This window comes from Convolutriloba macropyga, chromosome 7 (assembly GCF_964194025.1).
Source record: "Convolutriloba macropyga chromosome 7, txConMacr16.3, whole genome shotgun sequence".
Lineage (NCBI taxonomy): Eukaryota > Metazoa > Xenacoelomorpha > Acoela > Convolutidae > Convolutriloba > Convolutriloba macropyga.
The window spans coordinates 18,476,941-18,504,858 of NC_134474.1; the positions used below are offsets into that span (position 1 = coordinate 18,476,941).

General features: G+C 34.9%; 5 protein-coding genes across 6 annotated transcripts in view; 2 read left to right on the forward strand and 3 right to left on the reverse strand.

Annotated features, from left to right (window-relative positions):
- LOC142342672 (failed axon connections homolog) overlaps positions 1-27,918 on the reverse strand; it is a 548,023-nt gene that overhangs the window by 84,865 nt on the left and 435,240 nt on the right. The gene's annotated exons all lie outside the window — the stretch shown is intronic.
- The window catches only part of LOC142342673 (failed axon connections homolog), a 546,280-nt gene that overhangs the window by 83,122 nt on the left and 435,240 nt on the right, over positions 1-27,918 (reverse strand). The gene's annotated exons all lie outside the window — the stretch shown is intronic.
- LOC142342670 (cleavage stimulation factor subunit 1-like) overlaps positions 1-27,918 on the forward strand; it is a 518,885-nt gene that overhangs the window by 80,120 nt on the left and 410,847 nt on the right. The gene's annotated exons all lie outside the window — the stretch shown is intronic.
- LOC142342671 (RNA-binding protein Musashi homolog 1-like) overlaps positions 1-27,918 on the forward strand; it is a 452,119-nt gene that overhangs the window by 80,120 nt on the left and 344,081 nt on the right. The gene's annotated exons all lie outside the window — the stretch shown is intronic.
- The window catches only part of LOC142342661 (uncharacterized), a 147,040-nt gene continuing 141,935 nt past the window's right edge, over positions 22,814-27,918 (reverse strand). The window contains exon 12 of the mRNA XM_075394121.1: positions 22,814-23,339. Within this exon, the coding sequence (XP_075250236.1) occupies positions 23,240-23,339 (100 nt within the window). The 3' untranslated portion in view covers positions 22,814-23,239. The remainder of the gene's footprint in view (positions 23,340-27,918) is intronic.

Sequence of the window (27,918 nt, forward strand, 5' to 3'; positions counted from 1 at the left end):
TTTGAGACGAAATATTGTGAACAAGTTGAACAAATATTTGCCCTAAACTGAATTGAAGCCGGAATGAGCGGAACTTAAATAAAACTGATGAACGCTTCAATATAATTATCATTTTCTATTGTTTTTCTTACGAAGACTTGGGAATAATAGTAGAATAGAAGTTGCTTTAGAATTTCCATTTTTTCCATTTATGCACTTGCCTATTGATTTTCTCATTAAACCAAAAGCTAATTGAGACTGTCATCAAACATGTTTCAGTTAAACTGCCGTGGGATTAACTCGGTCTTCAAATGAAGCAAACAAGAATTAGAAATAAGATTGACAGTTTTTTAGGCAACTGCAAAATCAACAGAAAAAGAAATTAACAAATCAAAAAACTATTTGAAAGCTGGAAACTTCTAAACAGACAAACGTTCTAAAAATTTTTCAGTTTGAAAACCTCTTGTCGAAATGTCTTCTAAATTGAACTCCATATTAGCACAACAATTGCAACTGTTCCCTATTAAACTTTCATCATTGCCATTGGCATAATCAGAGTTTTCTGAACTTTCTGGATGAGTAAAATATTCTAAATGAACAAACTTTCAGATTTGACTAGAGGGCTGGGGGTCAAATATCATAGTTGGTTTAATTTTTGCGATCAGTCAATTTCGTGCTTGAAATGTTCGTTTCGACCCAAAAAAAATCTGGGAAAAATTATGCGTTCGCTGGACACTTTTTCTTTTTGCATCCAGTCAATTTTTTGCTTTATTGATATTATTAGCAGAAGGAAAAAGATCAATTAAGCATAATGAAGCTCACACAGCTGAAACCTGTTCTAATCAATGTCGAATTGACAAATTTCCATCGTGTTGTTCCGACCCAAGGTGGGTCGGAACAATATACGGAACTATATACTCAAATGGGGTTATGTTCAGTCAATTTTCGCTGATCGATATATTCATCGTAGAGAGTTGTCACTGGCATTATTGGCAAGCCCGTCCAGCGTAGAATATAGAATTTGTCAGATTTTTTCGAATTTTCATTTTCTCCAATGAGTTATTAAAGTTTAAAGTTTTGTGACTATTTGATTGACTTTGGTTGTTTTTATTTGACGTTTTTTTTGCCCAGTTTTTGTCATTTTTGAGTAGATTATTTAGAAAACTGTGAACTATTATGTTAATATTTTCAAAAGACCAAGGAGAGCTTTGGTCAACTATTTCATTATATTGGCTAAATTTTTCAATGATTCAATCGATTTTCATCAAAAATGCACGAATTGATATTCTATAGCACAATTTTTTTCAGTATACCGGATGTACAAATCTAAAAACTGTGGATATAACTTTTCCAAACACTAGAGAGGGCGACTTTTACTTCTAAGAGAGTGTACTCGATTAAAAACATTTTGCCAGTTTTTTTTCTAAAACAGCTCGATACTTAACCAAAACTCCTCTTTTTGTTTTGATTTTTTGATTTTTTGAGAGAATCCTTTCTCAATTTATATATTTCGCTGATACTTAGAACATTTAATTTTCAATGAGATATCTGCAGCAAAATCAAAATAATTTTCAGTTCAATCGCTGGTCTTTAATTGAAAAAATGTACGAGTTGCAAAGTGCATTGTCTTTGTCATAAGTTTTTCCTGCGTTTTCGTTCCTTTCTAAGTTATATAGCGGGATGTTATTAGATACTTTTAGATTTTTGCTCAGTTGATGGCAAATTCCACTAACTTGCAAATCAGGTCCAATAAACAAATATTGAAAAGTCAATTATTAAAGTGCGTGGTTTCTTTTTGGCTTCAACCACGTAATTTATAGAAACTTTTCTGAAATATTGAGATCCTATTTGTTATTTCAAGTCTTATTACTTTATCTTAGTAATGACAGTTCAAAGTCATTGATGAGCTAAAAGCAAATCTATTTGTTGTTATATATAAATGCATATCGTTTTTGTTCTTCAAGAATCATATTTTTTTATGTTTTGCTTTTTTTTTGTTAAATTTTAGCTTAACCTCAACTGAGATAATGAGAGATCACATTTTTGTCCTGGTGAAATATTTTGATGTCACTGCGTTTTTATGCCAGAAGAAATGTCTTTTGGCTTTGGTTTTCATTTTTTTTGTTTTTGGTTTTTTGACCTTTTCCCAGTCTTAAGGTTTTTTTTTAAGTTTCTCCTGCCACATTATTACAATATGACTAGTTGCATATCACAGTAATGGCGTATAAAGTGTGTAGCTGAACAATATCACGCTTTTGATGAACATTAATATGGTTTTCGAGGGCTTCCACACCGATTTCTTGCAAAATTTAGCAGAATTGTTTCTCTGTGACTAAATAAGTCATCATTTTTGATGTTGTATCGTATATTTTAGATTGTTACGGGTGTAAGCGGCTTCTCAAGGAGCTGTAAAACTGTTTGTTGGAAGATTTGCGTAGATCACCATAAATACTGTTTTTCATGACTTTAAATATATTTGCTTTTACAAAAGTATGAGTAATTTTTGAACTTAGCCCCCATTTTAATAATATTTTTGTCAACCTGTCGTTTATTCTCGTTAGCAACAAATCCCATTTTTTTATGAGACAGAGTTTAATAACTGTACTAATTTGATGTTTTGTGGTTAAATTAAAGTTTTTTAGCTTTGGTTCTAATAGAGTTCTTTAAAGTTTTGTTACTTTGGAAATATTGATCATAGTAGAGTTTTCTTAGTGTCCTGTAACATTAACTTAATGAAACTAGTTTTCTTTGGCGTCTGAGATGGCTCAATCAAACGCCACTAAATTTTGATTTTTGAAAGTAATTGATTTGTAATGTTTTGGATACCTCCTTTTTGCGCTATTTTCCCGAACCTTTTTGTTGACAGTACTTATCGTCCTCTTGTGGGTATCTGGTCATAGTCTGGATAACTCAATTTTCAACGGATTCCTTAGGAGATACACATGCACCTATGTGTTGATTTCAGTTGATAGCTAATTGTTTTCATGACTTCGAAGTAAATTGTTTTATAAAGATGTAAACATATTTTTTATTCGTCTTTGTTCAGTTTTGTCTACCTTGCTTCCTGAACAAATTGAGGGCAGGTCCTAAATCTTTTGTGAAATGCAATATAAAATAATTAATTTGGGTTTTATGTGATGCTGTTTTGATTTTGTGAAGTATTTTTAAGAAAATGTATATTTAATTTTGGTTGTAAATTATGTTTGTTTTTTAAGTCAACCAATTCGCTGAGGGATTGTAACTGAGTAATCTTAGTTGCAAATGCACTTCGCAAATCTGGCCTGCTACATTTAAGTTGATTCTCGCAAAACGCAGAAATGAGCGAAATTTCTCTCTTAATGCCAAAGTTAGCTATGTGTGATTTTTGAAAATCACATCTAGGAAAAGAATCTTTTTGGGAGAAGCAGGCATTGATATGGGAATATTGGAAATTTTATTGGCACATGGCCATTTCGACAAAAATGGAAATATCGATTAACACTCTATCCATCCCGCTTCCAGAAAGAGTGGTATTACCCATCAAGGGAATTTACAAGGAAGAAATTGCAAGCTCTTCTGTGGTAGTAAAACGTTAACGACAGCTTCGCAATTTAACAATTTAAAAATGCACGAAGAAAGAATTGTCTAATTATTTGAGACTGAGGACTGTTTTTTGATGCCAAATCAAAGAAATTGTGAGATCTTGAAGCAGTATCTTTACAGTTCTCAATCTGTCTGTAGAGTTGAGGCGCATGTTCAAAAGTGAAGATCTTCATGATGGCAAGAATGAATGAAAACTTTTGGAACGCAATGAATGAACCAAATGCCGAACAACGCAACATTCCTTCTGACTGCTTTCATTCCTCAAAGACAAAACAACAAAAACATGAAACCATTCAAATTTTTTAGCAATCTGAACCAAATATCTGATATTTGTGACATATGAGACACTAAGGATGAAATATTGAGAAATGTCTTTTTGCAAATATGCTCGATTCGGAAATTCAATGAGAGTTGTTGAGACATACATTTGACCCAAGAGATCTCTGGGACTGGCGATCAATTACGAAATGGGAATCTAACATCTGATCCGACTGCTCTGCTCACAGCCAATGAACAGAAATCAATAGCAGAGTGGCAACACAGTTATCTTAGATGATCGCACTCAAAGTGCGCATAAGCAAAATTTTTCCGACCTGAATATTGATAATCAAAAATAAGTGTAACCGTGTACAACTTGCAGACAACCATGAAACATTGAACACAATAGGCTGTGACCCAACAATCGAAAGTCACTCATGAGCTTAAGTGAAATAAATGATAAAAAAATGGCAATAACCAATCAGACAATATTTAGCAATTAAAATAATTCCTTGATAGTTATGATCTCAATCCGGCTTCACTTTATATTTCTCCAGATGATAATTGTGTAGCTGTAATTCTCTTGGAAATAGAATGTGTGCACCTTTAAATCAAAAAAGTACGCTTGAAAATTTCACAACAAATTTGTTGGCGGAATTTGAAAGCGTCTTCACTGTCCCTTGCTTGCTAAATAGAGAGGTTGCAACACGTAAGTTTTTATTTTGGATACCTGACTACAAGCCAGTAGAACAAAAAATTACAAAATTCGTCCACAAGTCACAGTGATAAAGTAAATGCAGATGAAATAATTATGGTTTTGAAGGACAGTGTCGCACGTCGATGAAAATAAATAGTTTTTGTCCACCCAGATTTTTTACTCCACAATCATTGAAATGCCTTCTAGGTGAAGCCATTAGCCATTGCCCATTAAAGGGACCTGTTCATCGAGATTCTCGAGGATTAACTTTCCGAGTTGGCAAGTCCAAAAAAATGCAGTTAACATGCAGTTAAATCTAAGTTTCATGGAAATTATAAAAATGCGTAACAAAAGAGACGACAAAACCTTCAATTAAAGATTTTGACGAATTTGAAAAACATGTCAAATAAGACACATTCAGAAACAGAGACTTAATTGTTTCAAAATTTTTTATCCTCAAATGTCATCAAAACAAAAAAGTCAGTGGAATCAGATCTAGATTCCAAAAAACTAAAGTCTATTCACCAAATCAAATGTCACAAACCCACTGTTGACAACCTAATTGACTCAACTGCACAAAATAATAATGAGTTTGATACACGGAAAAGTGCTAATTTCCCTTCCTTGGATTTGAAGTTCGCGTACTTTCATACAACTACATTTTCATAGAGACACTACACACCTTGATTCGACTGACAAGTAAAAATTTAATACTTTTTTAAAGGCTTCGCGGATATGCCAGTGACATTTCGAAAGCCAATGAACTATAACGTAGTAAAACTAAAAAATGCAAAGGAAGTTTTTATTTTATAATTGTTGAAAGTCGTTGGACAACAGAAGAATTCAAGAAAAATATTTATAATTGCCCAACTAAATTAGACGTAGACAATGTTTGAATCAACTTTCCTAAATGTCATTTTTATTATATTTAAATTAAACGATAAGAGTACAAATTCACACAAGGAAGCATTCGACACCTTGATCCCAAGGTAGTAGCAACTTTTAACCTCCATTCACCAAAAATTTGAAGAAAATTATATTGGGTTTTGTTCATCGCCGAAGTGAACTAAAACAGAAATTGGCACAGCTCTTTTATCCATTTAAATCACTGTTAAATTTCTTTGGAAGTTGTAATCTGGCATACGTTTTGAACACAGTAAACAAAAATTACAAGATCAGCCAAAACACAATGTATAAACCGAACCTGAAATTCGGAATCAAATGCAATGCATTTAATATTGATCACAATCCTGGTGTAAAATTGGACCTGGTTGATTGCGTTTCACGCAAAAACAATGTGAAAGCAAAATTGTAAAACCCTTGTTTTGAAGAATAGGTAAGAACCAGACATGCCCGCATTCGTGACAATCTTGCAAACCTTTGTAAGAAGAAATTACCAATCATTCAAAATAACGTAAATTCGAGTTCATACAGACTGCAGTAAAAAAAATTAAAGTTAAAAGATATTACAACAACAATTACAAAATATCCTTTTTCGGTAATTCGTTTCAAGGTAATAGACATATTAATGAATAACTGCTTTTTGCCTTCAATCGATGAGAAGAAAAGTTAACTATTTTAGCTCACTCATTTGCTCCGCAACCTCATTGTATGGCTAACAGAACAATCTCTGAGTAAAATTAATAACCTACAACACCTACACCTAAAAGAAGTCTGATCCTAGTCATCCTCGTCTACGTCAGCCATACCCAGCGACAGAATAACTGTTTCGCCTTATGAGGAGAAATTGAAAATTATATTAAAACAGTTAACCACCAACAATTTTCTTGCTATTTTGACCTCAAAAAACGCCGTTTTTAAAGAAATATTGGATGCTTATCGATAACAAAGACATAGGCAATTTGGTAGTAATAAACTTTTAATGATCAATTTTTAATGGCAGTCAAAATAGGAAGATGTCCTGCCGTACTGTTTACTACCTCTCCTTTTTCCGGATGCTTGCAAGAATTTAAAATCTTTCATACTTTGATCGCAGTTGAATCCTGAAGAAAATGTGAAAAAACCTAACGAAGAATTTCAACTTGATTTTAAATGACCATTTTCCTGATAAATAGCGGACCTATTTCTTAGGTTTGGTCGGTCAAGAAATAGGACATGATAGAATGCTCTGCCTTGCCTAGAATGTTAATCAAAATGTCCTTCAGCAAGAGTAATTGATTTGGCTGTTGTTGGTAAGTTTGAAAAGAGTTGTTTAAATATAATTATAAGAAATACACGTAACATACATTTAGATCAAGCAAACATTTGAGTACTCGTTTCGTATTTGAGTACTATTGGCGTAATTGCTCAGCACGCAGCGATTGGATTTATGGAGCCAACGATCAAAAATGTTAGAACAACGCTTTTGTGTGTCAAAATTGCAACCCAGAATAATGATTTTTTTTATAAAAGCTGCCATTCAATCTTTCATACGCCAGTTGCAAAGTTTTAAATTTAGAATTAAAAAAATAAGCCCATTTGAAGGACGTTCGTGAATAAACCCAAATAACTTTTAATTAATGTAGTTTTGAAGCAGAAAAGAGGACAAATTCTAGAATCTTAAATTTTATTTGAACTCAATAACCGATACAGTTCCATTATGGACTAAATGGATGACTAACGATGCGCAGCGCATGAAAGAAGACCCGCAATTTAACTCACGCAACGAACACCAAGATGCCTGCAACAATGAGTCGCTCTGTATTCCTCACCCAAATCTTTCAAACTCGATTCCAACAAGACAATTATTTTCTCAAAGTAGAGTTGGTTTGCAAACAACCAATTCAAACAAAATGACGGTCTGTACAACATTTTGGCACCGTCATTAACATTAACTAAAATTTCACTGTAAAACTTCTTTTATCAAAGAACCTGAAAAACCAGACGTTCGATTCTCTAACAGTGATGTAATCAAAATTGGAATGGCAGTTGAAAAATCAACTCGTTCATGGTTTGACGCTCAACGATGCTTTCTACCTGTTGAGGTGATCACAAAACATGAAAAAGCCAAGATATTGAAGGGAATTAAAAGAAGCGATAACAAAAGCCGAAGTTTGAACCTAATTTCGTTTGTTTGAGCCTAATGCAGATCTCCTACATAAAATCACGCTTGAGTTTGTAATTAAGATACAAGCTAAATACTACAAAAGCTGCGTCCGTAAGTAAGCTTATTCAGGAACAAACCCTTTCACGAATAACGATTAAAATGTATAATTGCCACCAAAAAAAAACTTTTGGTCACCGTTTCTATGCTCTCTATCCTGTTATCTCACCTGTTATTGTATTACTGCACTGCCGAAACCGCGCATCACCTCACTTACTCGGCTCAGGGAGAGTGAATTAATATATATAACTTTTCAGCAATCTCCTTACATGAAGTACGCAATGAGCTTCTTCTCCACTGTTCATGGAATCCAATGGTCTGATGTGCTCTTATGATCAGGCGGCTGGTTGAAACTATATTTGACGCCAAACGTCGATTTGCCTTAGACGGAGGAGGTTTTGAACACCACGGTTTAAATGAGGAACAAGCATTGAACGCCTAACCGTTTACATCCGTAATCATCGGCCTGTCCAATGTAGGCGCAATTTTACCTGACCATCGTCTATTTGATAATCAACAGCCAGATTGCCGTCCATCTTTGGCGTAAAACGAATTCGATTATCGCATAAAAAGACTCAGTCTGAGGACAAGCGGCCTTAATCCAATGCATTTTACTATCGTTTGCTAGTAGTACCTAGAAAACCCAGGTACCTACTCTATAGGTCGAATTGAAGAATTCAGGTAGTATTCCGACACTGTCGCATTCTCCGCCATCTGATGCATGGCCTCCATATCGCTCGTCCTTTCACTCGTAAAACTGGAAGCGGATGTTTCTAGATCAGCGAAAAATTTAAGCGTGAAAAGTTTTACGCTATTCCTGCTATAAACATTCAAATTATAGGCCTTGTCACTAGGAATTATCCTTCAGGTTTCTGGATTTTTAAATGTCTAGAAAAACATGCATAATGGGTCCAAAATATCAAAAAAAATTAAATCCATTAATTTTTGTTGAAGCTAGTTTCATACTCAATTTAGCGCGCTCTCTTTAGTTTTATTATTGCCAGTCTATAAAAGGTTATCGTTGAATAATTCTGAAATTCTAAATATATAAGCATCTACATGCGAGTTTAGGTTTTCCGTATTGCTAGGAGCTGTTATTCTGTTTCTGATTTTTTACTGTCGAATTGCAGCTACAAAATAGCGAGTATTTTTCATTTATATTTTTGATTTAGTCCCAAACAATATTTTCAATCAGAAGGCATTAGAGTACAACGACGCAAAATAACACTTTTGAGCAACTGAAACAAAGTCTGAGAACTCTATTATTTAGAAGGCTGCAATACTGTTGAAAAAAAATTGGGGAAATAAGTCTCTGGAATAATGTTCACTTTCATTTAAACAAAAAACTTTTTAAAACTGAAAATTATTTGGCAACTTCCAATTGCACAGCTGCGTTTTTATTAACGACAGAACAGAAGAAAAGAGCTATTAGATTATTAAATTTTTCCAATATTCCAAGAATTTCTGAGATCTCTAATCCCGGAACTATCTTGAAACCAGAATACGTTTTTCAGTTGCATTACTGTGGCCAGCAATTTTGCAAATCAATGCAATTTCGTGCCTTCTTTCCTTACCTAAGTCTAACAAGGAGGCTCGTTAATGTGCGTTTGCACATGATGCTCATTTACGTTTTTGAATTAACTGTCGTTTGACTTACATTTTTGACAAAGTGGTAATCAAAAGTAGATGTTTGAGTTCAAAAAAAACCGTTACACAACCAAACTAATAATTGAAATAAATAATGCCATGCCTCATTACAACGAGATCTGCATTGAAAAGACTACGAGAAAAAAACAACAACTACAAAAAAGCAAAAACGAAAATTTCACGTCAAAAATTAAATATCTATTTTTAAAAGCACCTAGTAACAGCGTCAGATTGCAATTAGACAAAACCCTTACAAGAATTTAAATTTTCCTAACTACACAGCAAACGGGATTTATCCTTAATGAGACTAGTTAACAATTCTACAAAATAAATAATGAGGCGAAATTCAAAAATCAATCAACATTTTTTAAACCGAATAATTTCAAGTCTTAAAAATCATTAGCTTTTAACAAATAAAGTCTCAATAAATTTACTAAACAGTCATAAAGGAACCAATAAAACCTGTCTTTGGTCAGACTAAGCCATAGGAACCGACTATAGAAGCAGAAACATTACAAACAATGCGAAAACTCAAATTAGTGAAGCCATTAAAATACTTAGCTATTATCTGAATATTATGTATTTTTGTTTGAATTTCCATTTATACTAATTCAGCTAAATATATATTGAATGAACAAATAAGTTCAATTGGGCCACATTTGAAATTAATGGGAACTGTTTGTACGCGATTGTGCTAAAGGAAGAGAAAACGGAACACAAAGACACCGCTCACATAACTTTTTAAGAAAACACATTGTCCAACAACCAAAACATTAGTTAAGTCATAGCATCAGTAACCATGTTAATTTTTAAATACATGGGACCTCTCAATGATGAGAATACTTACAAGTTAACGAAAACAACAACAAAAAACTGAAAAAATTTAAAAATCTTTAAAACCTCAAAAATGTATAATCTTATAAACTTGAATACTATTCGCTATAAACAGTCTTCTTCGAGTAACATTATTCAATCAATCTTCACTTAAAAGCTTATGAGACCGGTCAGCATTTTACGGCTACCTAAAAATAAAAAACAGCTAACACAGCAAATTAAAAAAGTATTGAGAGAGGACAGTGTCGAAGCAATTAAAAAATGCATTTTTAAGTTAAAACTTTTCCAATTTCAATTAGTTTCCAACAGCAATGGGATTCTTCTCTTTAACAATTCGACTCCAGTAAATCAACAAACATGAACAAACACGTTAAAACAATGAAATTTTTTTGAGATAAACCGAAGTATCAATGCCATTAAATTCAATAGCCTTCAACGAAAGCTAATAAATACGCTAAGTTATGCCTTGGTGAGACAAAAAAGATGGGATATTTCGCACTCACCAATAAGACATTACTAAAAGTCCTTGACTATAAAAACAACAAACAAAAACAGGCAAAATCGAAAAAATTGGTAGAAAAGTGGGCGAGGAGTGTCGAAGCTCTTTAAACCATAAGCTTTTCAGTGAAAATTTTTTTTATGATCCATTGAAAGGCAATATACGAAAACTATCAATAAAAGGATATTATGCAACGATTCCATAAGGAAACAGAATTAAGAGAAAGAGATCCGAAAAATTTTTTAAAAAGTTATGAAAACTCGTGCATCGAAGTCATAACACCAATAGTTAGAACATAAAACCGCTAACTAGATTAATTTTGTTTGAACAGGAGAGGAAAGGTCCGGTCATTACTGAGACTGACTTACAGTTCACGAACTAAGGGTTAAGATCGCTTGTTATTAGAAAAATTTCACGGAAATTCATTTTTAAAGTCTTAACAGCCATTAAATCCAATAGTTTTCAACGGAAGCCAAAAAATAAGCACAACTGTACAAGACTCGCTTGGACAACAAGGATATTTCTTATGCATAGGTAATCGATAAGACATCACAATAGTTCTTATGACTATGGAAACAACAAAAAATACAAGCAAAAACAGAGTTTTTCTCTGAAAACTTTGTCCAAAAATTATTGAAAAAATTTTATAAACCATTGGGAGAATTTAGTATCAGGAGATTGTGATAAGATTTCAAGAAGGACCAATAAAACGAAAAAATCTCATTTTTTTTAATATTCGAAATTTTGTATCATTGAAGTCATATAACAAATAATAAGAAGATAAAACCACTAACCAGATTAATTTTGGTTGAAGTAGAAAGTAATGGGATCGTGTCATTACTGAAGCTGACTTACAATTATCGAAAATAGTTTATGATCGGTTAATGTTAAAAAAATTTCTCGAAAAACCATTTTTAAAGTCTTAACAGCCATTAAATCTAATAGTTTTCAACGGAAGCCAAAAAATAAGCACAGTTGTGACTCGCTTGGACAACAAGGATATTTCTTATGCATAGTTAATCAATCGATAAGACATCACAATAATTCTTATGACTATGGAAACAACAACAAATACAGGCAAAAACAAAAAACTCAATGGAAAAATGCGCGAAGAAAGTGTCGAAGCCATTTAAACCATGAGTTTTTCTCTGACAACTTTGTCCAAGAATCATTGAAAAAATTTTCTAAACCATTGGGAGAATTTAATATCAGGAGATTGTGATAAGATTTCAAGAAGGACCAATAAAACGAAAAAATCTAATTTTTTTTTAATATTCGAAATTTTGTATCATTGAAGTCATATAACAAATAATAAGAAGATAAAACTACTAACCAGATTAATTCTGGTTGAAGTAGAAAGTAATGGGATCGTGTCATTACTGAAGCTGACTTACAATTATCGAAAATAGTTTATGATCGGTTAATGTTAAAATTTCTCGAAAAACCATTTTTAAAGTCCTAACAGCCATTAAATCCAATAGTTTTCAACGGAAGCCAAAAAATAAGCACAGTTGTGACTCGCTTGGACAACAAGGATATTTTTTATGCATAGGTAATCAATCTGTCGTACGCGAGTGAAAATGCGTACTTGATCTTGAGTCGGAATTTGTGTGTATGTTCTATGTCCTAATTGCGCGGCGAGTGCGCTTTACACAATTTCCAATTGAATTCGCTTAGCGAATCGCGTAAGGACTAATGTTTGCTTTACTCGAATTGTAAAGACAGTTAATGAAGAATAAATTAAATTGGGCAACTGTACGCGAGAAGCAAAATCAAGAGAATGAAAGAATAGCTCAACTGTTATTCCAGAAGTCAAATAAAATGTGAACAATATTTTCCCGTTGTGGGAAAATGGTAGCAACAGACAAGCATGTGAAGTAATAATGATTTATGCACATGCCCCTCAGGAATGGGTACACTGATTAAATTAAGTACATCGTATGATAAGTTTACTGCACTAAATTATGATGTACGACATTTCTCCCGCTTTCAAAAATTAAAATTGCATGAAATAAAATTTTAATAACAATATGAATAATAATAATACTTATTCACCGGTTAAATAGTATCAACAATATATTTACTGGTTATCATAGCTAGTCATAATTAATAATATATCAGTTTTCACATGTCTTCTTCATCAATAATCAGTTCATTTGAAATGCTATGATCGGCTGGCCGTATACGGGGGTCCGTCGGAGACACCTGTCCTATGATAGGCGAAGGAAAGTCGTTATGAATCGGTTCAACTCGAGTAGCAGTGTCCACAATTGTTTGTATCACTGAGGGTTGAATCGATTCTATGTCGCCCACTCGACGCTTCTTAGGGGTGGAGCAAAGTTCGGAGGACACGAATTAGTAGAATCGCCTGATGAGTCGTCTTTGTCATATCCATAATATTTGGGGCTTTTTCTAGTTCGTTTGGTTGATCGTGTCAGAGTATTGGGGAAAGATGTTGTTGGAGCTGGATGAGATGATTCAATTGTTTCTTGCTGTATGTCTGTAGGCGGGGGTGCAATAAGCACTTCTTCCGTTATAATTGGCTGATCTGGAGCAGCCTCTGGAATGTCAGGTAGTACTTGCGGAGCGAAATTGTCCGGAACTTTCGGCATGCGTACTCGCATTGCGCCAGCAATGTTAGATTTGTTCGAGGATACGCCACTACCAGTTTCTCGTTTTCGATGTTTCATTTTCCTGTCTCCTTTCTGGATGCGGGTACACTCTTTGATATGGCTGAGTATCTTAGCTTCCGTTGTCTTTTCATGTGTACGGGGTCCTCTGCGGTTGATGTAATCCGTCGATTTGGTTTTTCGTTCTTCACGAGTGCCAAATTTTGCAATATCGCTATTGCGTACAGTCACTTCTACCTTACCCGGCTCGCGAATGACCGAAGTGTATTGGTCGGTCTTTTGGACGACCGATCCTGGGGCCAACACCTCATACAAGCCGTCCAGGTTCTTCTTGGATCTCTTATGGAGGTGCTTCTTTCGGGCAATGTTTATTTGGACCGCGTGTTCTTTCAATGGGAGTGGACGGTGTGCATGCGTGGTACGAAGGAAGCGTGATTCATTGTCCGTTGCTTGCCGTTCGCGATTAGTAGCATCCTTTGTCGCCTTGCACATATTACGCTCAACTTCGTCATCACTCCGGACGTTTCCCCAATGTTCTTCCGGCAGCAATTCGTTGGGGGTTACAGTTTCTTCATCTAAATAATGATTCAAAATTTTTTTCATAACTGAGGTCAGATGATTTAGGTTGAGTACTTATATTACTAAGTGGTGTATTGGCCGTACGCCCGAAGTGATATTCGAATGGCGAAAGCTTAGTTGTTTTATGTTTGCATATGCGAAGCTGGTATATAATTGATTTTAATGCTGCTTTAATGGTGAACGTATTTAGTTCTTTGTGTGCGTCTTTAATACATGCCAAGCGTTGTTTAATTGTACCAATTAATCGTTCAACTAAACCTATTGCACGATGATCATTTGCCGGAGCTGGTATTAATGTGATATTGTTTTTTGTACAAAAATTTTTACTTGGTTACCTATAAGACAACGGGCTTGATCTATTCTTAAGGAACGAAGAACTCCATGAATTTGTATATAATTATCTAAAAATTTAATGACATTCGAGGCATTTGCATTATCAACTAATTCCGCAGAAGGATATTTTGAAAATCTATCAATGCATGTTAAAATATATATTTCATGTTCTTTTTGGTTATGAATGGGCCCTGCAAAGTCTATTTGTATTTCTTGGTTGGGAACTATACATGGTGTATGTGCTTTAAATTGTTTTGCGGGAATAACAGATTTCAAATTTTTACCGATAGCAGTGCAAGATTTGCACTCTATTGCTTTGACAAGCAAATCGCGATTCATGTATGGCCACCAGCAGTGCTGAGCCATACATATCATCCCCCAGCTACCCGGGTGACTTGCATGGAGATCGTCAATGAGGGCCTCTTTGAGTGCATTAGGAATTGCCACCTTCTCGTCCATGCAGACACACCCGCCTGTCACGTGAAGGTCCCGCCAATAACTGTGAAAGTATGGGTTGAGGGCCTTCAGTCTTTCTTCATCCCCCCGAATTATGCAGTCTCGCACTTCTTTTAAGACTGCATCCTTACTTGTCAGTAACGCAATGAGGCCTTTGCTAAAAACTTTTCCCAACACTCGTTCGAACGACATTACTTGGGGGCTATCCGTTAGTGGGGTACTTAGGTTGGAGTGCGAGGGGGATCTGCGTGGCGTACTCGTTGTTGCATTGTCAGTGAATGACACGCGAGGCGAAGCTCTGGTAGATCGAGTGGAGAGAGTTTTTCCCTTGAGAGAAGATGCTTGTTGACTCATTGTTGATGAGATTTTTGTTTTTTCAATTAAATTGATTGACGAGAAGGAAGGCAACTGAATTTCAGATTGAGTTTGGGCAAAAAGCACTTGATTTTTGTTTACTAATTGGGCACGTGAGTTATTTAAAGTATTTGAGTGTGGCTTACTAAAAAAGGTAGGAATTTGAGGCTGATTTTTGATTGACACGTGAGAATGACTTAAAGAAGTAAATTTGGATGTATTTTGGTGAGCGAGTGACGCTTTTCTTAGATTTACTAGTCTTTGAGACTCAATTTGTACGGGAATAGTTGTAAATGGTAGACTATGTGACGCATATTTAGAATGATTTGGGTATTTAGTAATTTGCGTTGCAAAAGAGTCCTCTAAGGAATGCATTTTAGTCTTTTGAGTAACTAGTAAAGGATTATGCCAGGCGGGTGTTAATTTGTTAAAGGACTTGCGTACTCGCGATGCGAGATTAGGGGTGGTATTAATTAAATTAGAAGTGTTAACTTTTGGAGGATTATATGTGTTAGCGAGTACGAAATTGTTTTGACTGGAATGTACTCGCTGATCATGTACACTAGTACAATTAATACCATTGGTGGAATGGATAAATATATGTCGAATTTGATCCGCGAGTGAATTATTTTTATGAGCTAAATGTACGTCTGGAGCGTGTGTGCTATACAGATGATTAAATTTGAAAGGGATAATATTAGAGTTGTGTTTTTGCGACGCGAGATTTGAACTATTATTTGTTAAGCGAACATGCTGAGCGGGATTTATGTCTAAATTGGAAGTTTGTTTGGAAGAGAATTTTGGACTATTAATTCGCGGAGCGATATTTGAATTAACGTATGTTAAGCGTACCCGCTGAGCGGGTTTTATACCTGGAGTAGAAGATTGTTTTGAATAGTATTTTGAACTATTATTTCGCGAAGCGAGTAAATCAGAAATTTCAGATTGAGGATTTTGAGTTTCATAATCTATGGTTAAAACTTGTTCTGTAATGGTGGTGGAATTTTTATGTTCTCCATCAATATCAATATATAATTTATGAAGTGAATTAGCTGTGAGATTGTGTTTTTGTTGAAGTAATTGGGCATCAGTATGTATACTCGATAATGTTGCAACTAGAAATTCTTCGTCATATTTGGAAACACTTTTTGCTGGTTGATATGGGTTACGGGATATGTAATCAACTAGGCCCATTTTTGCGCCGGGTAAATGCTCTATTGAGAATTGATAAGGCAAGAGACGGTCAACCCACCGTGCTAACCTACTATTGTAACTTTTATTTGATCGATGTTCTTTTAAAATGGAAAGTAATGCGCGGTGGTCAGTTATAACAGTGAAATCTTTGCCATACAAATAGTTTTTAAAATATTCTATCGACCACACTAACCCAAGAAGTTCTAAGTCGTTAATACTATAACGTTCTTCACTGCTGTTTAAAAATCGGGATGCAAAAGATATCGGTTTCCAACTATCAACTGTTAGTTGTTCTAGTGCTGCTCCCAAACCAGAACGTGAAGCATCACATTTGATTCGCGTTTCAAATTGGGGGTTATAATGCATGTTTTCGGTATGATTTGCTATGCGTGTTTTAATTGCATTAAAATGTAATGTGTGAGTGTCAGTCCAAATATATTTAGTGGATTTACGAAGTAGAGGTCTTAAAGGATGGCAGAGTTGAGCTAAATTGGGAATAAATTTGCTAATATAGTGGACTGAGCCGAGAAACGAGCGTAATTTTTTGAGTGCATTAGGAGGTTGTAATGACATAATGGATGATGTTTTGGATTCGAGTGGCGAGGTTCCAGATTGAGTTATATTATATCCTAACCATGAAATTTGTTGTTTTGCAAAGTGGCATTTCGGAAGGTTGATACGAAGGTTGTCTGTATCTAACTTTCTAAGACAATCCAGTACAAGTTGAAAGTGATCATCTTCTGAACCTTTACTAACAATTAAAATGTCATCTAAGAAACAGAATTTATTTTTAAGTCCAATCAGAGTGTAGTCCATTGCCTTCTGAAACTCGGCAGGCATGTCAGTAAGACCGTAGAATCCTGTTTTGAATCGGTATGTGCCTGTCATGTCACCACTGATAATATTAAAATTACAATGTTTAGCAGTTTCAGGGTGTAAATTTAATTGGCTGTAAGCATATTTAAGATCAATAGTAGAGAAATATATTTGCTCCGCGGGTTCTGTTTTGTAGTTTGTATTTATTTGTGATATTGAATCCATGAGTGTTTCAATATTTGGCATTTGATATTTGTTCTTATGTATTGCTTTGTTAAGAGTTTTAGAATCTAGTGCTAATTTTATGGTTTGATCTCGTTTGACTGTGATTACAATAGGTGAAATAAAATATTGGTCAGAACAGTTATTCAATTTTTCTATATGTCCCTCTGCAAGAAGTTTTTTAATTTCAGTATTTACTCGTTCTTGCAAATTGATGGGTACTCTTCTACCCTTTTGATGTTTTGGCTGGAAATGACGATGAAATTTAGATTTGACAATGTGTATTTTTGAGCGACCAATACGTGTAATAAGTTGAGGGAATTGTTGTGCGAAGCGTGTTTTGAATGGACATTGTGATGTGATAGTTTTGACCATACTACCTTCCGGTTTTGGGGTTTGATTTACTGAAATTCCAAGAGCGTCAAATAGATCTCTTCCCACTAGTGGTTTTAGTCCATCACGAACTACTACAAATTCAGCTTCTTCAAGTCGCCATCCATTGCTCGCAATTGGTGCCTGTATCATACCTATCACGTTTATGGGTTCATTGGAAAATGTTTTGATTTCCTGGGGAGGCGCTATCATCAACCATCGAGCAAGGGGAGAATTTTCCACAATTTCCGAAGCAAGGGACTCAGGCAAAATACTGCACACACTGCCGGAGTCAATGAGAAGTCCAACATGATTGTTACCAATTCGTAGGATAGTGTTCTTTGGTTCAATCTGAATTGCAGTACTTGCGATGCTGGCGACCATATTGTCATCTGAGCTGTCGTAATCCGATTCGCATTGCGGGTTATAGTTCATATTTTGTATGGCATTTACCGTTTGATCAATTGTAGTTTCTTCAACAGAGTTAACATTAGAGCGATTAGGTTTGTTTGATGATGATTTTGGGTTCCTGCACACTCGCGAAAAATGGTTTTGAAGGCCACAATTGTTGCAAGTCTTGCCTCTCGCAATGCATTTGACTCTATGATTGGCTGACCAAGTTAGGCCACAGTTCCTGCATAGTTGGTTTGGTGATCGAGGAAAGCTGGATGTATTTGGTCTCTGATTTGGTGGTCGAAACGATCGTTGAGGATTTATTGCATTAACTTGCGGAGCAGATTGCGAGTTCGTAATTTGCAGCTGGTTTCTTTGGCCTGATTCCATATTTATGGCCAAACGTAATGCTTGGGCTGGTTCTAAGGTTTCTCGCAGCAATTCCCGTTGAATTTCTGGATCTAACATATTTGCAATAAATAAGTCTCTAATGGGGGTGTCTTCCTGACTTCCGAGCTCACAATTTTCAGAAAGTTCTTTCAATTTTCCGAAGAAATGTTCAATAGACTCTCCTCTTGTCTGTTTCGTGGTGAGAAGGACATATCTGTCGAATGTAATGTTGCGCTGACGAATAAATGCTGTTTCCATGATTGTCCAAAGTTCTGCTGTTGAGAGACTGTCCATCTTGAGGTGTGGGTTTTGACTACAGACAATTCGACGTCCTTCAGTGCCCAAACTGAGATATAGCATTGACACAGTCTTTCGATTGGCTTGCGCCCATGGCTTGTCTCCGCACATTATTCCTATCTCCAGTTGTCTCTGCCACCGGTTTTCCCAATTCATTTTTGATTGAGCGTTTCTCGCCAATCTTTCCCGCTCCGATTGTGCCGATGATCCCGTTATCGCAACCTCATAGATCGGTTCAAGTGGTATTTGTACTGTTTCAGGTTTTGGTTCCAACAAAGTGTCTATTGTGATATTTTCCTTTGCAAGAAGCGCTAACTTGGCCTGCATCTGCCACTTTTCCCATTTCAGTGGCGGATCTACACTAGGTTTATCCCAAGATGGCTCAATGCCAAGTGGAGTTCGTTTTTGAGCTGCTGATTGCGCCATGTCGTAAGCGAGTGAAATTGCGTGCTTGATCTTGAGTCGCAAGTTGTGTTTATGTTCTATGTCCTACTTGCGCGGCGAGTGCGCTTTACACAATTTCCAATTGAATTCGCTTAGCGAATCGCGTAAGGACTAATGTTTACTTTACTCGAATTGTAAAGACAGTTAATGAAGAATAAATTAAATTGGGCAACTGTGCGCGAGAAGCAAAATCAAGAGAATGAAAGAATAGCTCAACTGTTATTCCAGAAGTCAAATAAAATGTGAACAATATTTTCCCGTTGTGGGAAAATGGTAGCAACAGACAAGCATGTGAAGTAATAATGATTTATGCACATGCCCCACAGGAATGGGTACACTGATTAAATTAAGTACATCGTATGATAAGTTTACTGCACTAAATTATGATGTACGACACAATCAATAAGACATCACAAAAAATCTTATGACTACGGAAACAACAACAAATACAGGCAAAAACAAAAAACTCAGTGGAAAAATGCGCGAAGAAAGTGTCGAAGCCATTTAAACCATGAGTTTTTCTCTGAAAACTTTGTCCAAGAATCCTTGAAAAAACTTCCCAAACCATTGGGAGAATTTAATATCAGGAGATTGTGATAAGATTTCAAGAAGGACGAATAAAACGAAAAAATCTAATTTTTTTTAATATTCGAAGTTTTGTATCATTGAAGTCATATAACAAATAATAAGAAGAAAAAACCACTAACCAGATTAATTTTGGTTGAAGTTGGGTCGTTTCATTAGTGAAGCTGGCTTACAATTAACGAAAATATTTGATCGGTTAAGGTCAAAAAAATTTCTCGAAAAACCATTTTTAAAGTCTTAACAGCCATTAGCTGTCCACTCAAAGCTCTAGATAGGGTCTATTAATGCTTATCATGAAACCTATTGCACTTTTAGGCATCGATTTTATGCCATAGGACCGCAAAAATTTATTAAATCCACAAAAAAAACAAAATTTCTTTTAAAATTCAGAGTCGTAGCCAAAAAAAATACGAGCGATTCTTTGAAAACAAATTTTTTGTTCATTGGTCTTCATTAGACTGTGAATCAGGTTTGTCATCAACGGAACCGCGGGATGAGAAGTAACTAGTCTCTATGTGAAGTAAGAAAACAAAAAAAATTACAATTTTTTTTAAAAGCTCTCAAATAGACTTCGATAATTTTTTTGATAGTGAACTACCCTATGAGACCAGAACTAGTCTTTTTTATCGCCTTTCGTCTATTAGGAACTCAATAGTGAATAATTTTGGGGTGTGAAATGTAATTCTGAGACAAAATTTCTTATAAAAATTATCTTAATTTGAAGAATTACACTAAATTACACACAAATTACACCAAAAGTGAACAACATATCACATGTTCACACAAAGTTTCAATCCTGGATAACTCCTCCTTTTCAATTAAAAAGAATTGCCAAAACAACAAGATCATTTTTCTCACTTTGGGAATTTCAATGGACTAGCAAGTTTTGGGAATGCTTCGACAACCACATAAATCCGAAATGTGGACACAGTTTACCTGTCTCAAGCAAAAAGGGCAGTAAAGCAGTGACGTCTGAGATTAAAATGCCATCGTTTTAAGGAAGTATACTGGAGGCAAAAGATATGACACATAGGGACGATGACGAGTAATAGTAGCTTGGTAGCACAAAGAAATTGGTAGCACAAATCAAACAATTAATTTAAGTTGAATTAATTAAAAACAAAATTTTAGCATTTCGGCAAAAAATAATGGTTCCATGATTATGTTATGGTTCTTTGATTAGCAAAATTGTCAGTTTAAATGGATTTAATAAATTTTAAACAAATAAAACATTGAAAGATCAAAGTTGCCGCCAATCGATGTCTTTTTTCCTCCCAATTTTTTGCCACTCCTTGGAATAATTCAAGAAAGATGAGGTGTCGTTTTTCTACGATGCATACGGAAAGTGAAAATTTGAGAAAAAAGCGGGCCTCGCAAATTCATTCCGTTTTAAAATAAATTTGTTGCATTAAATCTTGAATCAATATGCTAATGGCGAGATATAATATAAATTCTTATATTCTTGATGTAATTTTTGAATTTTAAAAGGTCGGGAAAATTGGTGTCTGAGAACATGCAGCATGCAGTTGATAAGTAATTACGTTCGGTTTGAGATTCGCATACCAAGTATGAGTACTGATGTTCTGCACCCTCTGCCTCCAGATTTTCAACATTCAAAATTCAACAATTTTAAAAAGCATACCACTAAATTTGGGTATTAGTATACTATTCTACCTACATACCAGCTCAATATTCTAATTCCTGATGCGTGACTGAAATTCATAAACAAAGCAACTTCAAAAAACGTCATCTCCAATTTCGGTCTAAAAGAGGTCACTTGTTCAGTGACACGAAACTGTAGAGGACTTTGTGTCAATCTGGTTAGAATTCAATTCAGGGGTGGAAGGGACATTGTTTCTTCTCAGGATATTGTTTGAAAGGTTACAGCATTCTCGCATTCTCATTTTGGTATCATATTACCACATTTCAAACCGCAGGTATTAGCTTAACATGTGAATAAGATGCCTGCGGTTCTAATTCCCTAATTTATGATGGCTTATGTAATAGTTCATTAACCAAAAACAAGTTACGTCAAAAAGTTTACCTGAAAACTGGTAGTTTTAATTAGTTGAATACCTAACATCTTTTAACGTGAGATACCGAACAAAGCTAATTGAGAACACGCTTCAAGAAAACTGGCTGATAAGCGATGATTATACTGATTAACTGTCAAATAGGTAATAATTAGAAAAATTAGTTATTTCTTCTTAGAGGTCGACACATTTAATGGATATTAGTAATTTTATTAGAAACCGAATTAGTTTTTTTCGAACATATTTAAGACCTTATCAGCAAGCTCTCAAAGTTTTTGTCGGTTTATTTTTCATTAAAGCCTGCAGCTTCTTTCAGTTTTCAGCTTTAGAAACCAATGTCAGCGAAATAGCTGGCCTTTCTAATATTGCCACCAACGCTCACCAATATCATTGAAATCAGATTATGCCAAATACCCCACGGATTTTTTTTTGAATTTTTGAACTTGATTAAGTTCACAAAAATAGTTTTAAAAATTTAACCTGGGCGCTCACAGATCGCAACCGTTTCTTACCAATACGGTTTTTCATATTAGTTCATATTTATTTGTATTTGCCACCAGTAATAATTGATTGAAGTCTTATAGCATGAAATTAGTAAAGGTTGATCATTATTAATATATTTTGTAAACGTGAATAATTAACCTAAAGGTTATATATTTGAGTCAACGTGTTTCCTCCTCAAGAACAAATAAATACTCTGAAAGTTACGTGTTCGCTCTGATACTCTGAAAGTATGCCCTGAAGTCACTGCATGCAGCGGCCAATGTGTTACTTTGATCAAAATTTTCACTCGCTGCCTTTTTATTCCATTAAATCGTTCCGTATTGTCGGTAATAGCTTATAAAAAATTGACCTAGTTTGTCAGACTTCGTTTAATGCACCAGTTACCCCATCTTGCAATATCAATAATTCATCACATTATATTTGCATAATTAAACCACAAATCGGTTCAAAACAACATCAGAACAAGAAACCTGCCATCTTGTTATAAAACACCAATCCCCCTCTCCTTTTGCTTAATCAAGATCTTGTGTGGAGAGAAATTCGATTCTTTTAATGGTTTCTCCGTTTCGCTTTTAAAACATTTACGGTTCTCTCTTCCTTTGATGAAAAGAGCCGATAAAAGTATTAAATTACTGTAAATTTTAAATCAACACACGCTTTAACAACGCCAACAAATGAAATACAACATTGTTTTTTTTGCACTAAAAAGCAATAACAAATTTCAAATAACGCAACAACATTCACACGAGTAAAACATCTTCAAGAAAACAATCAAACAATTTAAATCTACATTGTACGATATTTCGTGAAATGAGTTCACATTTTTGATTAAAAGCATAGCACAGAACTGGGTAACAGTTTTAAAAAAAGTTTTTCATTAGCAGTTTCAAACGTTGATCGTCCAAATTCTAGCCACATAATTACATTCATGTTGCATGACAATTCAAAGTCAAAATCTTTCACAGTTGAGTAATTTATTGTTGTAAGTCAAGGGTGTCAATGATTCGCTATTCACAGCAGAGTCACTGACATGTTCAGTCAGTTTGAATTTGACCACGTCTTCAGGTTGACTATGACCAGTTCTAAGTTGCGTATCCACTCACAGCGAGAGTCTTTTGAGTCTGTGCACAGCAGCTGTCTAAAAACAACACGCATGATTGTTCCGACCCTCTTGAGGGGGGAGGAACTATATACTCAACTGGGTTTTTTTTGTTCCGTGAATTTTCGCCGCTCGATATATTCATCGTAGAGAGTTGAGACTGGTATCATTAGAAAGCTCGTCCAGCGTAGAATATGGAATTAAAAAGATTTTTTTAATTTTCGTTTTCTACAGGGAGTTATCGAGGTTTAAACTTCTGAGAAAAGAAGAGTGAATTCACGTTGTTTTTATTCACATTTTCCGGAATTTTTGCCTAAATTTTCGTCAATTTTGGTAAAATTGGTTATAATTTTTAAGAATAGTGTCGTTGATTTCATTTTTGGAGACGAACAAGCATTGTTGATAGTTTTGATTTAATTTTTTTGGTCAAAAAATCTGGATAAACATTTCAAAATTTAGCCTTTTTCATCAAAAACAGCACGAAATAAGCTACTTTAGTCCACTTTGATTAAATTTGCCGACTCATACAATCCTTGTAGACTCAGAGGGGGGCTATTTCTACTTCAGAGTCCGCTGAGAGTGCACTGTAGTTAAAACTTTGCCGTTTTTTGCTAACTTTACTCGCTGATTATCAAAAATGCAGAATTTATTTTGAGTTTTCAACTAACAAATTATCTATATCTACAACATTCGAAAAATCAATTGTTCCTAACGGACAATAAATATTAGCAGGGCTAGTTTTGGGCCATTCTTGGACTGTTACAATCCAAAAGAAATCGGGTTGTAATCAGTCGGTCTTTTTTTTTTAAAAAAAAAGACTTTTTTTTAATAATAAAGAACAGAACATATCAAATCAAAGCTCAGGAGTGATAGGTCCAACCAATTCGCTTGCTAAGCACCTCCAAACTAATGCATTTAGTTTTTAATTGAAAGTTTATGGTCGTTTCTTTTTTTAAAAATAATTGACTTTTCAATAAGTAATGGCTTAATTAACTTTTCCTCTATTTTTTTCTTAATTTGCTCAACTTCCAGCTTAGTGTCAGCAAAGAAAGACTGCTTCTTCTTTCTACTGAGTTAACATTTATTCTCGGTTGCAGTTTTAAGCCTGAAGTTATTGTTTTCTGGCTTTGATACTACAAGATTTCAGATTTTTGTTTGTTTTGATATTTGCCAGTTTTTCACGTTTTCTAATTTTGTCACATTATCACATTATTGACAGTTCCATGTCACCTTATTAGCATTGAGAATAAGACACAATTGAAGATATTAAAATCTTGAAAGATATACATCATCGTTTTAACGGCCTCGACGCCTCGTTCTTGAAGAAATCAATTGAATTTTTTAATTTTGTCTCTAACTGTCATTTATACTTTGTCGTTTCGGTCGTATGAAATTTCCTGTAGAGTGATAGCTTTCATTGGCTTTTCATGGAAGAATAGAAGAACCGATATTCTGATATTAGTTGATAGCTGATGGCTTTCATGACTTTGAAAACAATCGTTTTCCAAAATTAAAAAAAAAAACTTTTTAACTTCGCAATTTTGTTCTTTTTATGTTTCTTTTTGTTACCTAATCTCGTTAGTTAATTACTGGTCAAAAATGACATTATGGGTGTCAAGGGAAAAAAACGGATTGGTGTCCCAAAATCTTTTTTTAAAGAATTTGTTATGACCTTACTGGCTTCGACACCGGTTTTTCACAAAAAAAAGTAAATTAATTTGATTTTGTCATAATTGACGTTCTTTTTGTAGATGCAAGAAATATTCTGGATAATTACAGGTCTTGAGGGCTTCCTTTTCATGAATAAACGACCCTAATTAAATAGCTGTTTTTGTAATTAATGCCTTTCATGACATTGAATGTAATTTTGTTTCGAAAAAGAAATTTAAAGTATTACATACTTTAGCACTTCGCTTTTTTGTCTACTTGTTACCTAGTCTTACAATTGAATGGCCACGTACTACATTATAGCTGTTTGAAGAAGGCACAATCAAATATATTTTGAGTGCCAAAATCTGGCTTCACGGTTTTCACAGCGTTTTCTGGCAAGTTTCAATTGAAATTTTGTTTTTCTTTGTTGTTCTTTTTAGCCGCTTTAAAAAATGAACAAGGACAGGTCCTAATGTCCTTCTATAGGAGCAGTGTTAATCGTAAATTTGTGGTAATACTAATTGATTCCTGATGGTATTTATTACTTTGAAGTTAACTGTTTCAAAAAAATAAGTTAATTTTTTTACTTTACTGTTTTTGTTCTTTTTTGTATAATTGTTACCAAACGTTTTTATGGACTGGTCGCATATGTTTTCTGGTGATTTATATGTAATTTTTGTTTAGTTTTAATTTTATCTGACGGTATGTTGACTTTCTATTAAATTTAGTTTTTAAGAGGGACATAAATTTTTTGATGTAACTAATGTTTGTTGTTGTTTGATTTTGCTGTTCGTCTTGACTCGCTTTCTTAATATTGACATATAACAGCAATCTAATGCATCAATTGTTACTCCACTGAGTTATTTGCTTTGGAGTCTATCTTATCGTTCATACAGAATTTTTTGAAAAAGAGTTGGGCTTTTTTGGGATTCGCAAAAAATAATTTTTGGGTTTTTCTATCTGTTCCTCATTTGGTAGACAATTATGCCAAAATTGTGGATGGGCGGGGTCGGAACCCTATGTGCCATCGCACATTACCGAGCCGCCTTGTTGGTATAAGCTTTCCGTATACAGTATTTCCAGTCCCTTCAATAAAGTATTCTTTTTAAAATTTCTCAAGATTAATAAAATAGTTATGGGACAACAGAACTTAGAACTGTTGAATACATCGAGCAAATTACCAATATTTTTTCATATCAAAAACGATAACCTGCTAATTATAGCAGGCACTCGGGGGGGGGCTTAAGGGCTTTGGTACGATCTCTCAATCTGTTGGCGCAACCTACGATGGAGCGAAAAAAAATCTGATTTTTGATAACGTTTTTTTCCGAAAACTCTTTAGAGTTGACACATCAAAAAAGTAAGTATCAACAGAGCGTGTTGTACAATTTCTGCCCCATCAATGAACGACTATAAAATAAATATATAAAAACGACACAAACCAAGAAATACCTCAGAAAATTGCAAAACTGAGCCTTTTATTTCAAAAAATATCTCAAGTTAAGAAATCTCAATAAAGATTCTCCAGAGACCTTGTAAAAACGGTTGTATTCAGTTGGTTTACCAAAATAATCGACAAAATAATTCTCAAAAGACCGGCGAGCGTTTAGCTTCGGTAGTTACCAGCTGGTGATCAGGGGCGCTAGCATTAGTGGGAGTTGAGCGGAGTGGGGGGGGGGGGGGGGGTTCAATCGATGGGGCGCAGGGTTTAGAGGGCTGGACAGTAGGAGGTCCAAATCACCAGGGTGAGGAAGGTAGACTGTTGTCGGGGGGGGGGGGTCGTCAGCCACTTAATTCACTCTGGGCTTTACCTGTTTATCCCATTTTTGAGCACCAAAAGTTAGAAGGGCCAGAAGAAAAATCAGCGAAGCAAAAAATCGCATTAAAAAGACCCCCGGACTAATATAAATGCCACAAACTTTGTCTGAGAGCAATTAAACAAGCATCAACCGGACAAAAATAAATTATTTCAGTAAAAACAGGTCTATCAGAAAACCGAGTCTTTTCTAAGTAACCAAACGTGCATAATAATCCTAGATCGGGGGAGCAGAGCGGAGTGGGGATCTTGCATAAGAAGACCAAAGGACCGATAAAATTTCTATAAACTTCGCTTAAGAGCAAATAATAAGAACAATTATTAATTCTTATCTATTTGAGCGGACTTTAAGGCGTTATTGCTAGCAACTTCTCCAGATTAAAAATTTGGATCAGTCTAAGAACTAAGTGTTGCTAAAATGTCCAAATATCGACATGGGTATTACTATTACAGCTGAATGCCCAGTTTATGCAAAGTACGTTATCACAAAACCATTTTCAATTCCAACAATGATCCTTCGAATGCATTATAAATCACCATCGCGTAAACGCCAGGAAAACCAATAAGCAAATATTATTTCTTACGCATTGATCAAAAGCTCATTAGAAGCTTTAAAGCAGTTTTACACAGCAGCTAATTACAACCAGAAAAATTTTTAGTTTTGAGGAAAAATTTCTCCAAAGACAATTCCCACCAATTATACTAACGCAATGTTTCTGTTACCCTCCAAGGCATATTTAACATTACCCAATTATTTTGTACACAATCATTCGCTTGCAGATAGAAGACAGTGGCCTAGACAGAAAGACCGCTAATTAAAAGAAGGTGTTGAGAGTAAAAACGTCAAATGAACAACAAAACAATTTTTATCACGCACCACAACTCCAATCACCTCTAACCACCAAGTAGCTTCAACTTGAATATCACTCCTTCTGTAGAGCTATGAAGGTTCACAAAACTGTCTACTTAAAGTCCAAGAAATGTATATAAACCTCAAATGCTTCCTCTAGGAGTGTCGTTTTTAATTCATTACAGCATAATCGGCTAGCGTTAGAAGGGGGAGGGAGGGACGGAGAGATACTGCAAAATTGAAACATAGCCAGCAAATTGACAGACACCGGGATTGAAGCAGAAAAAGAAAAAATAAGAGAA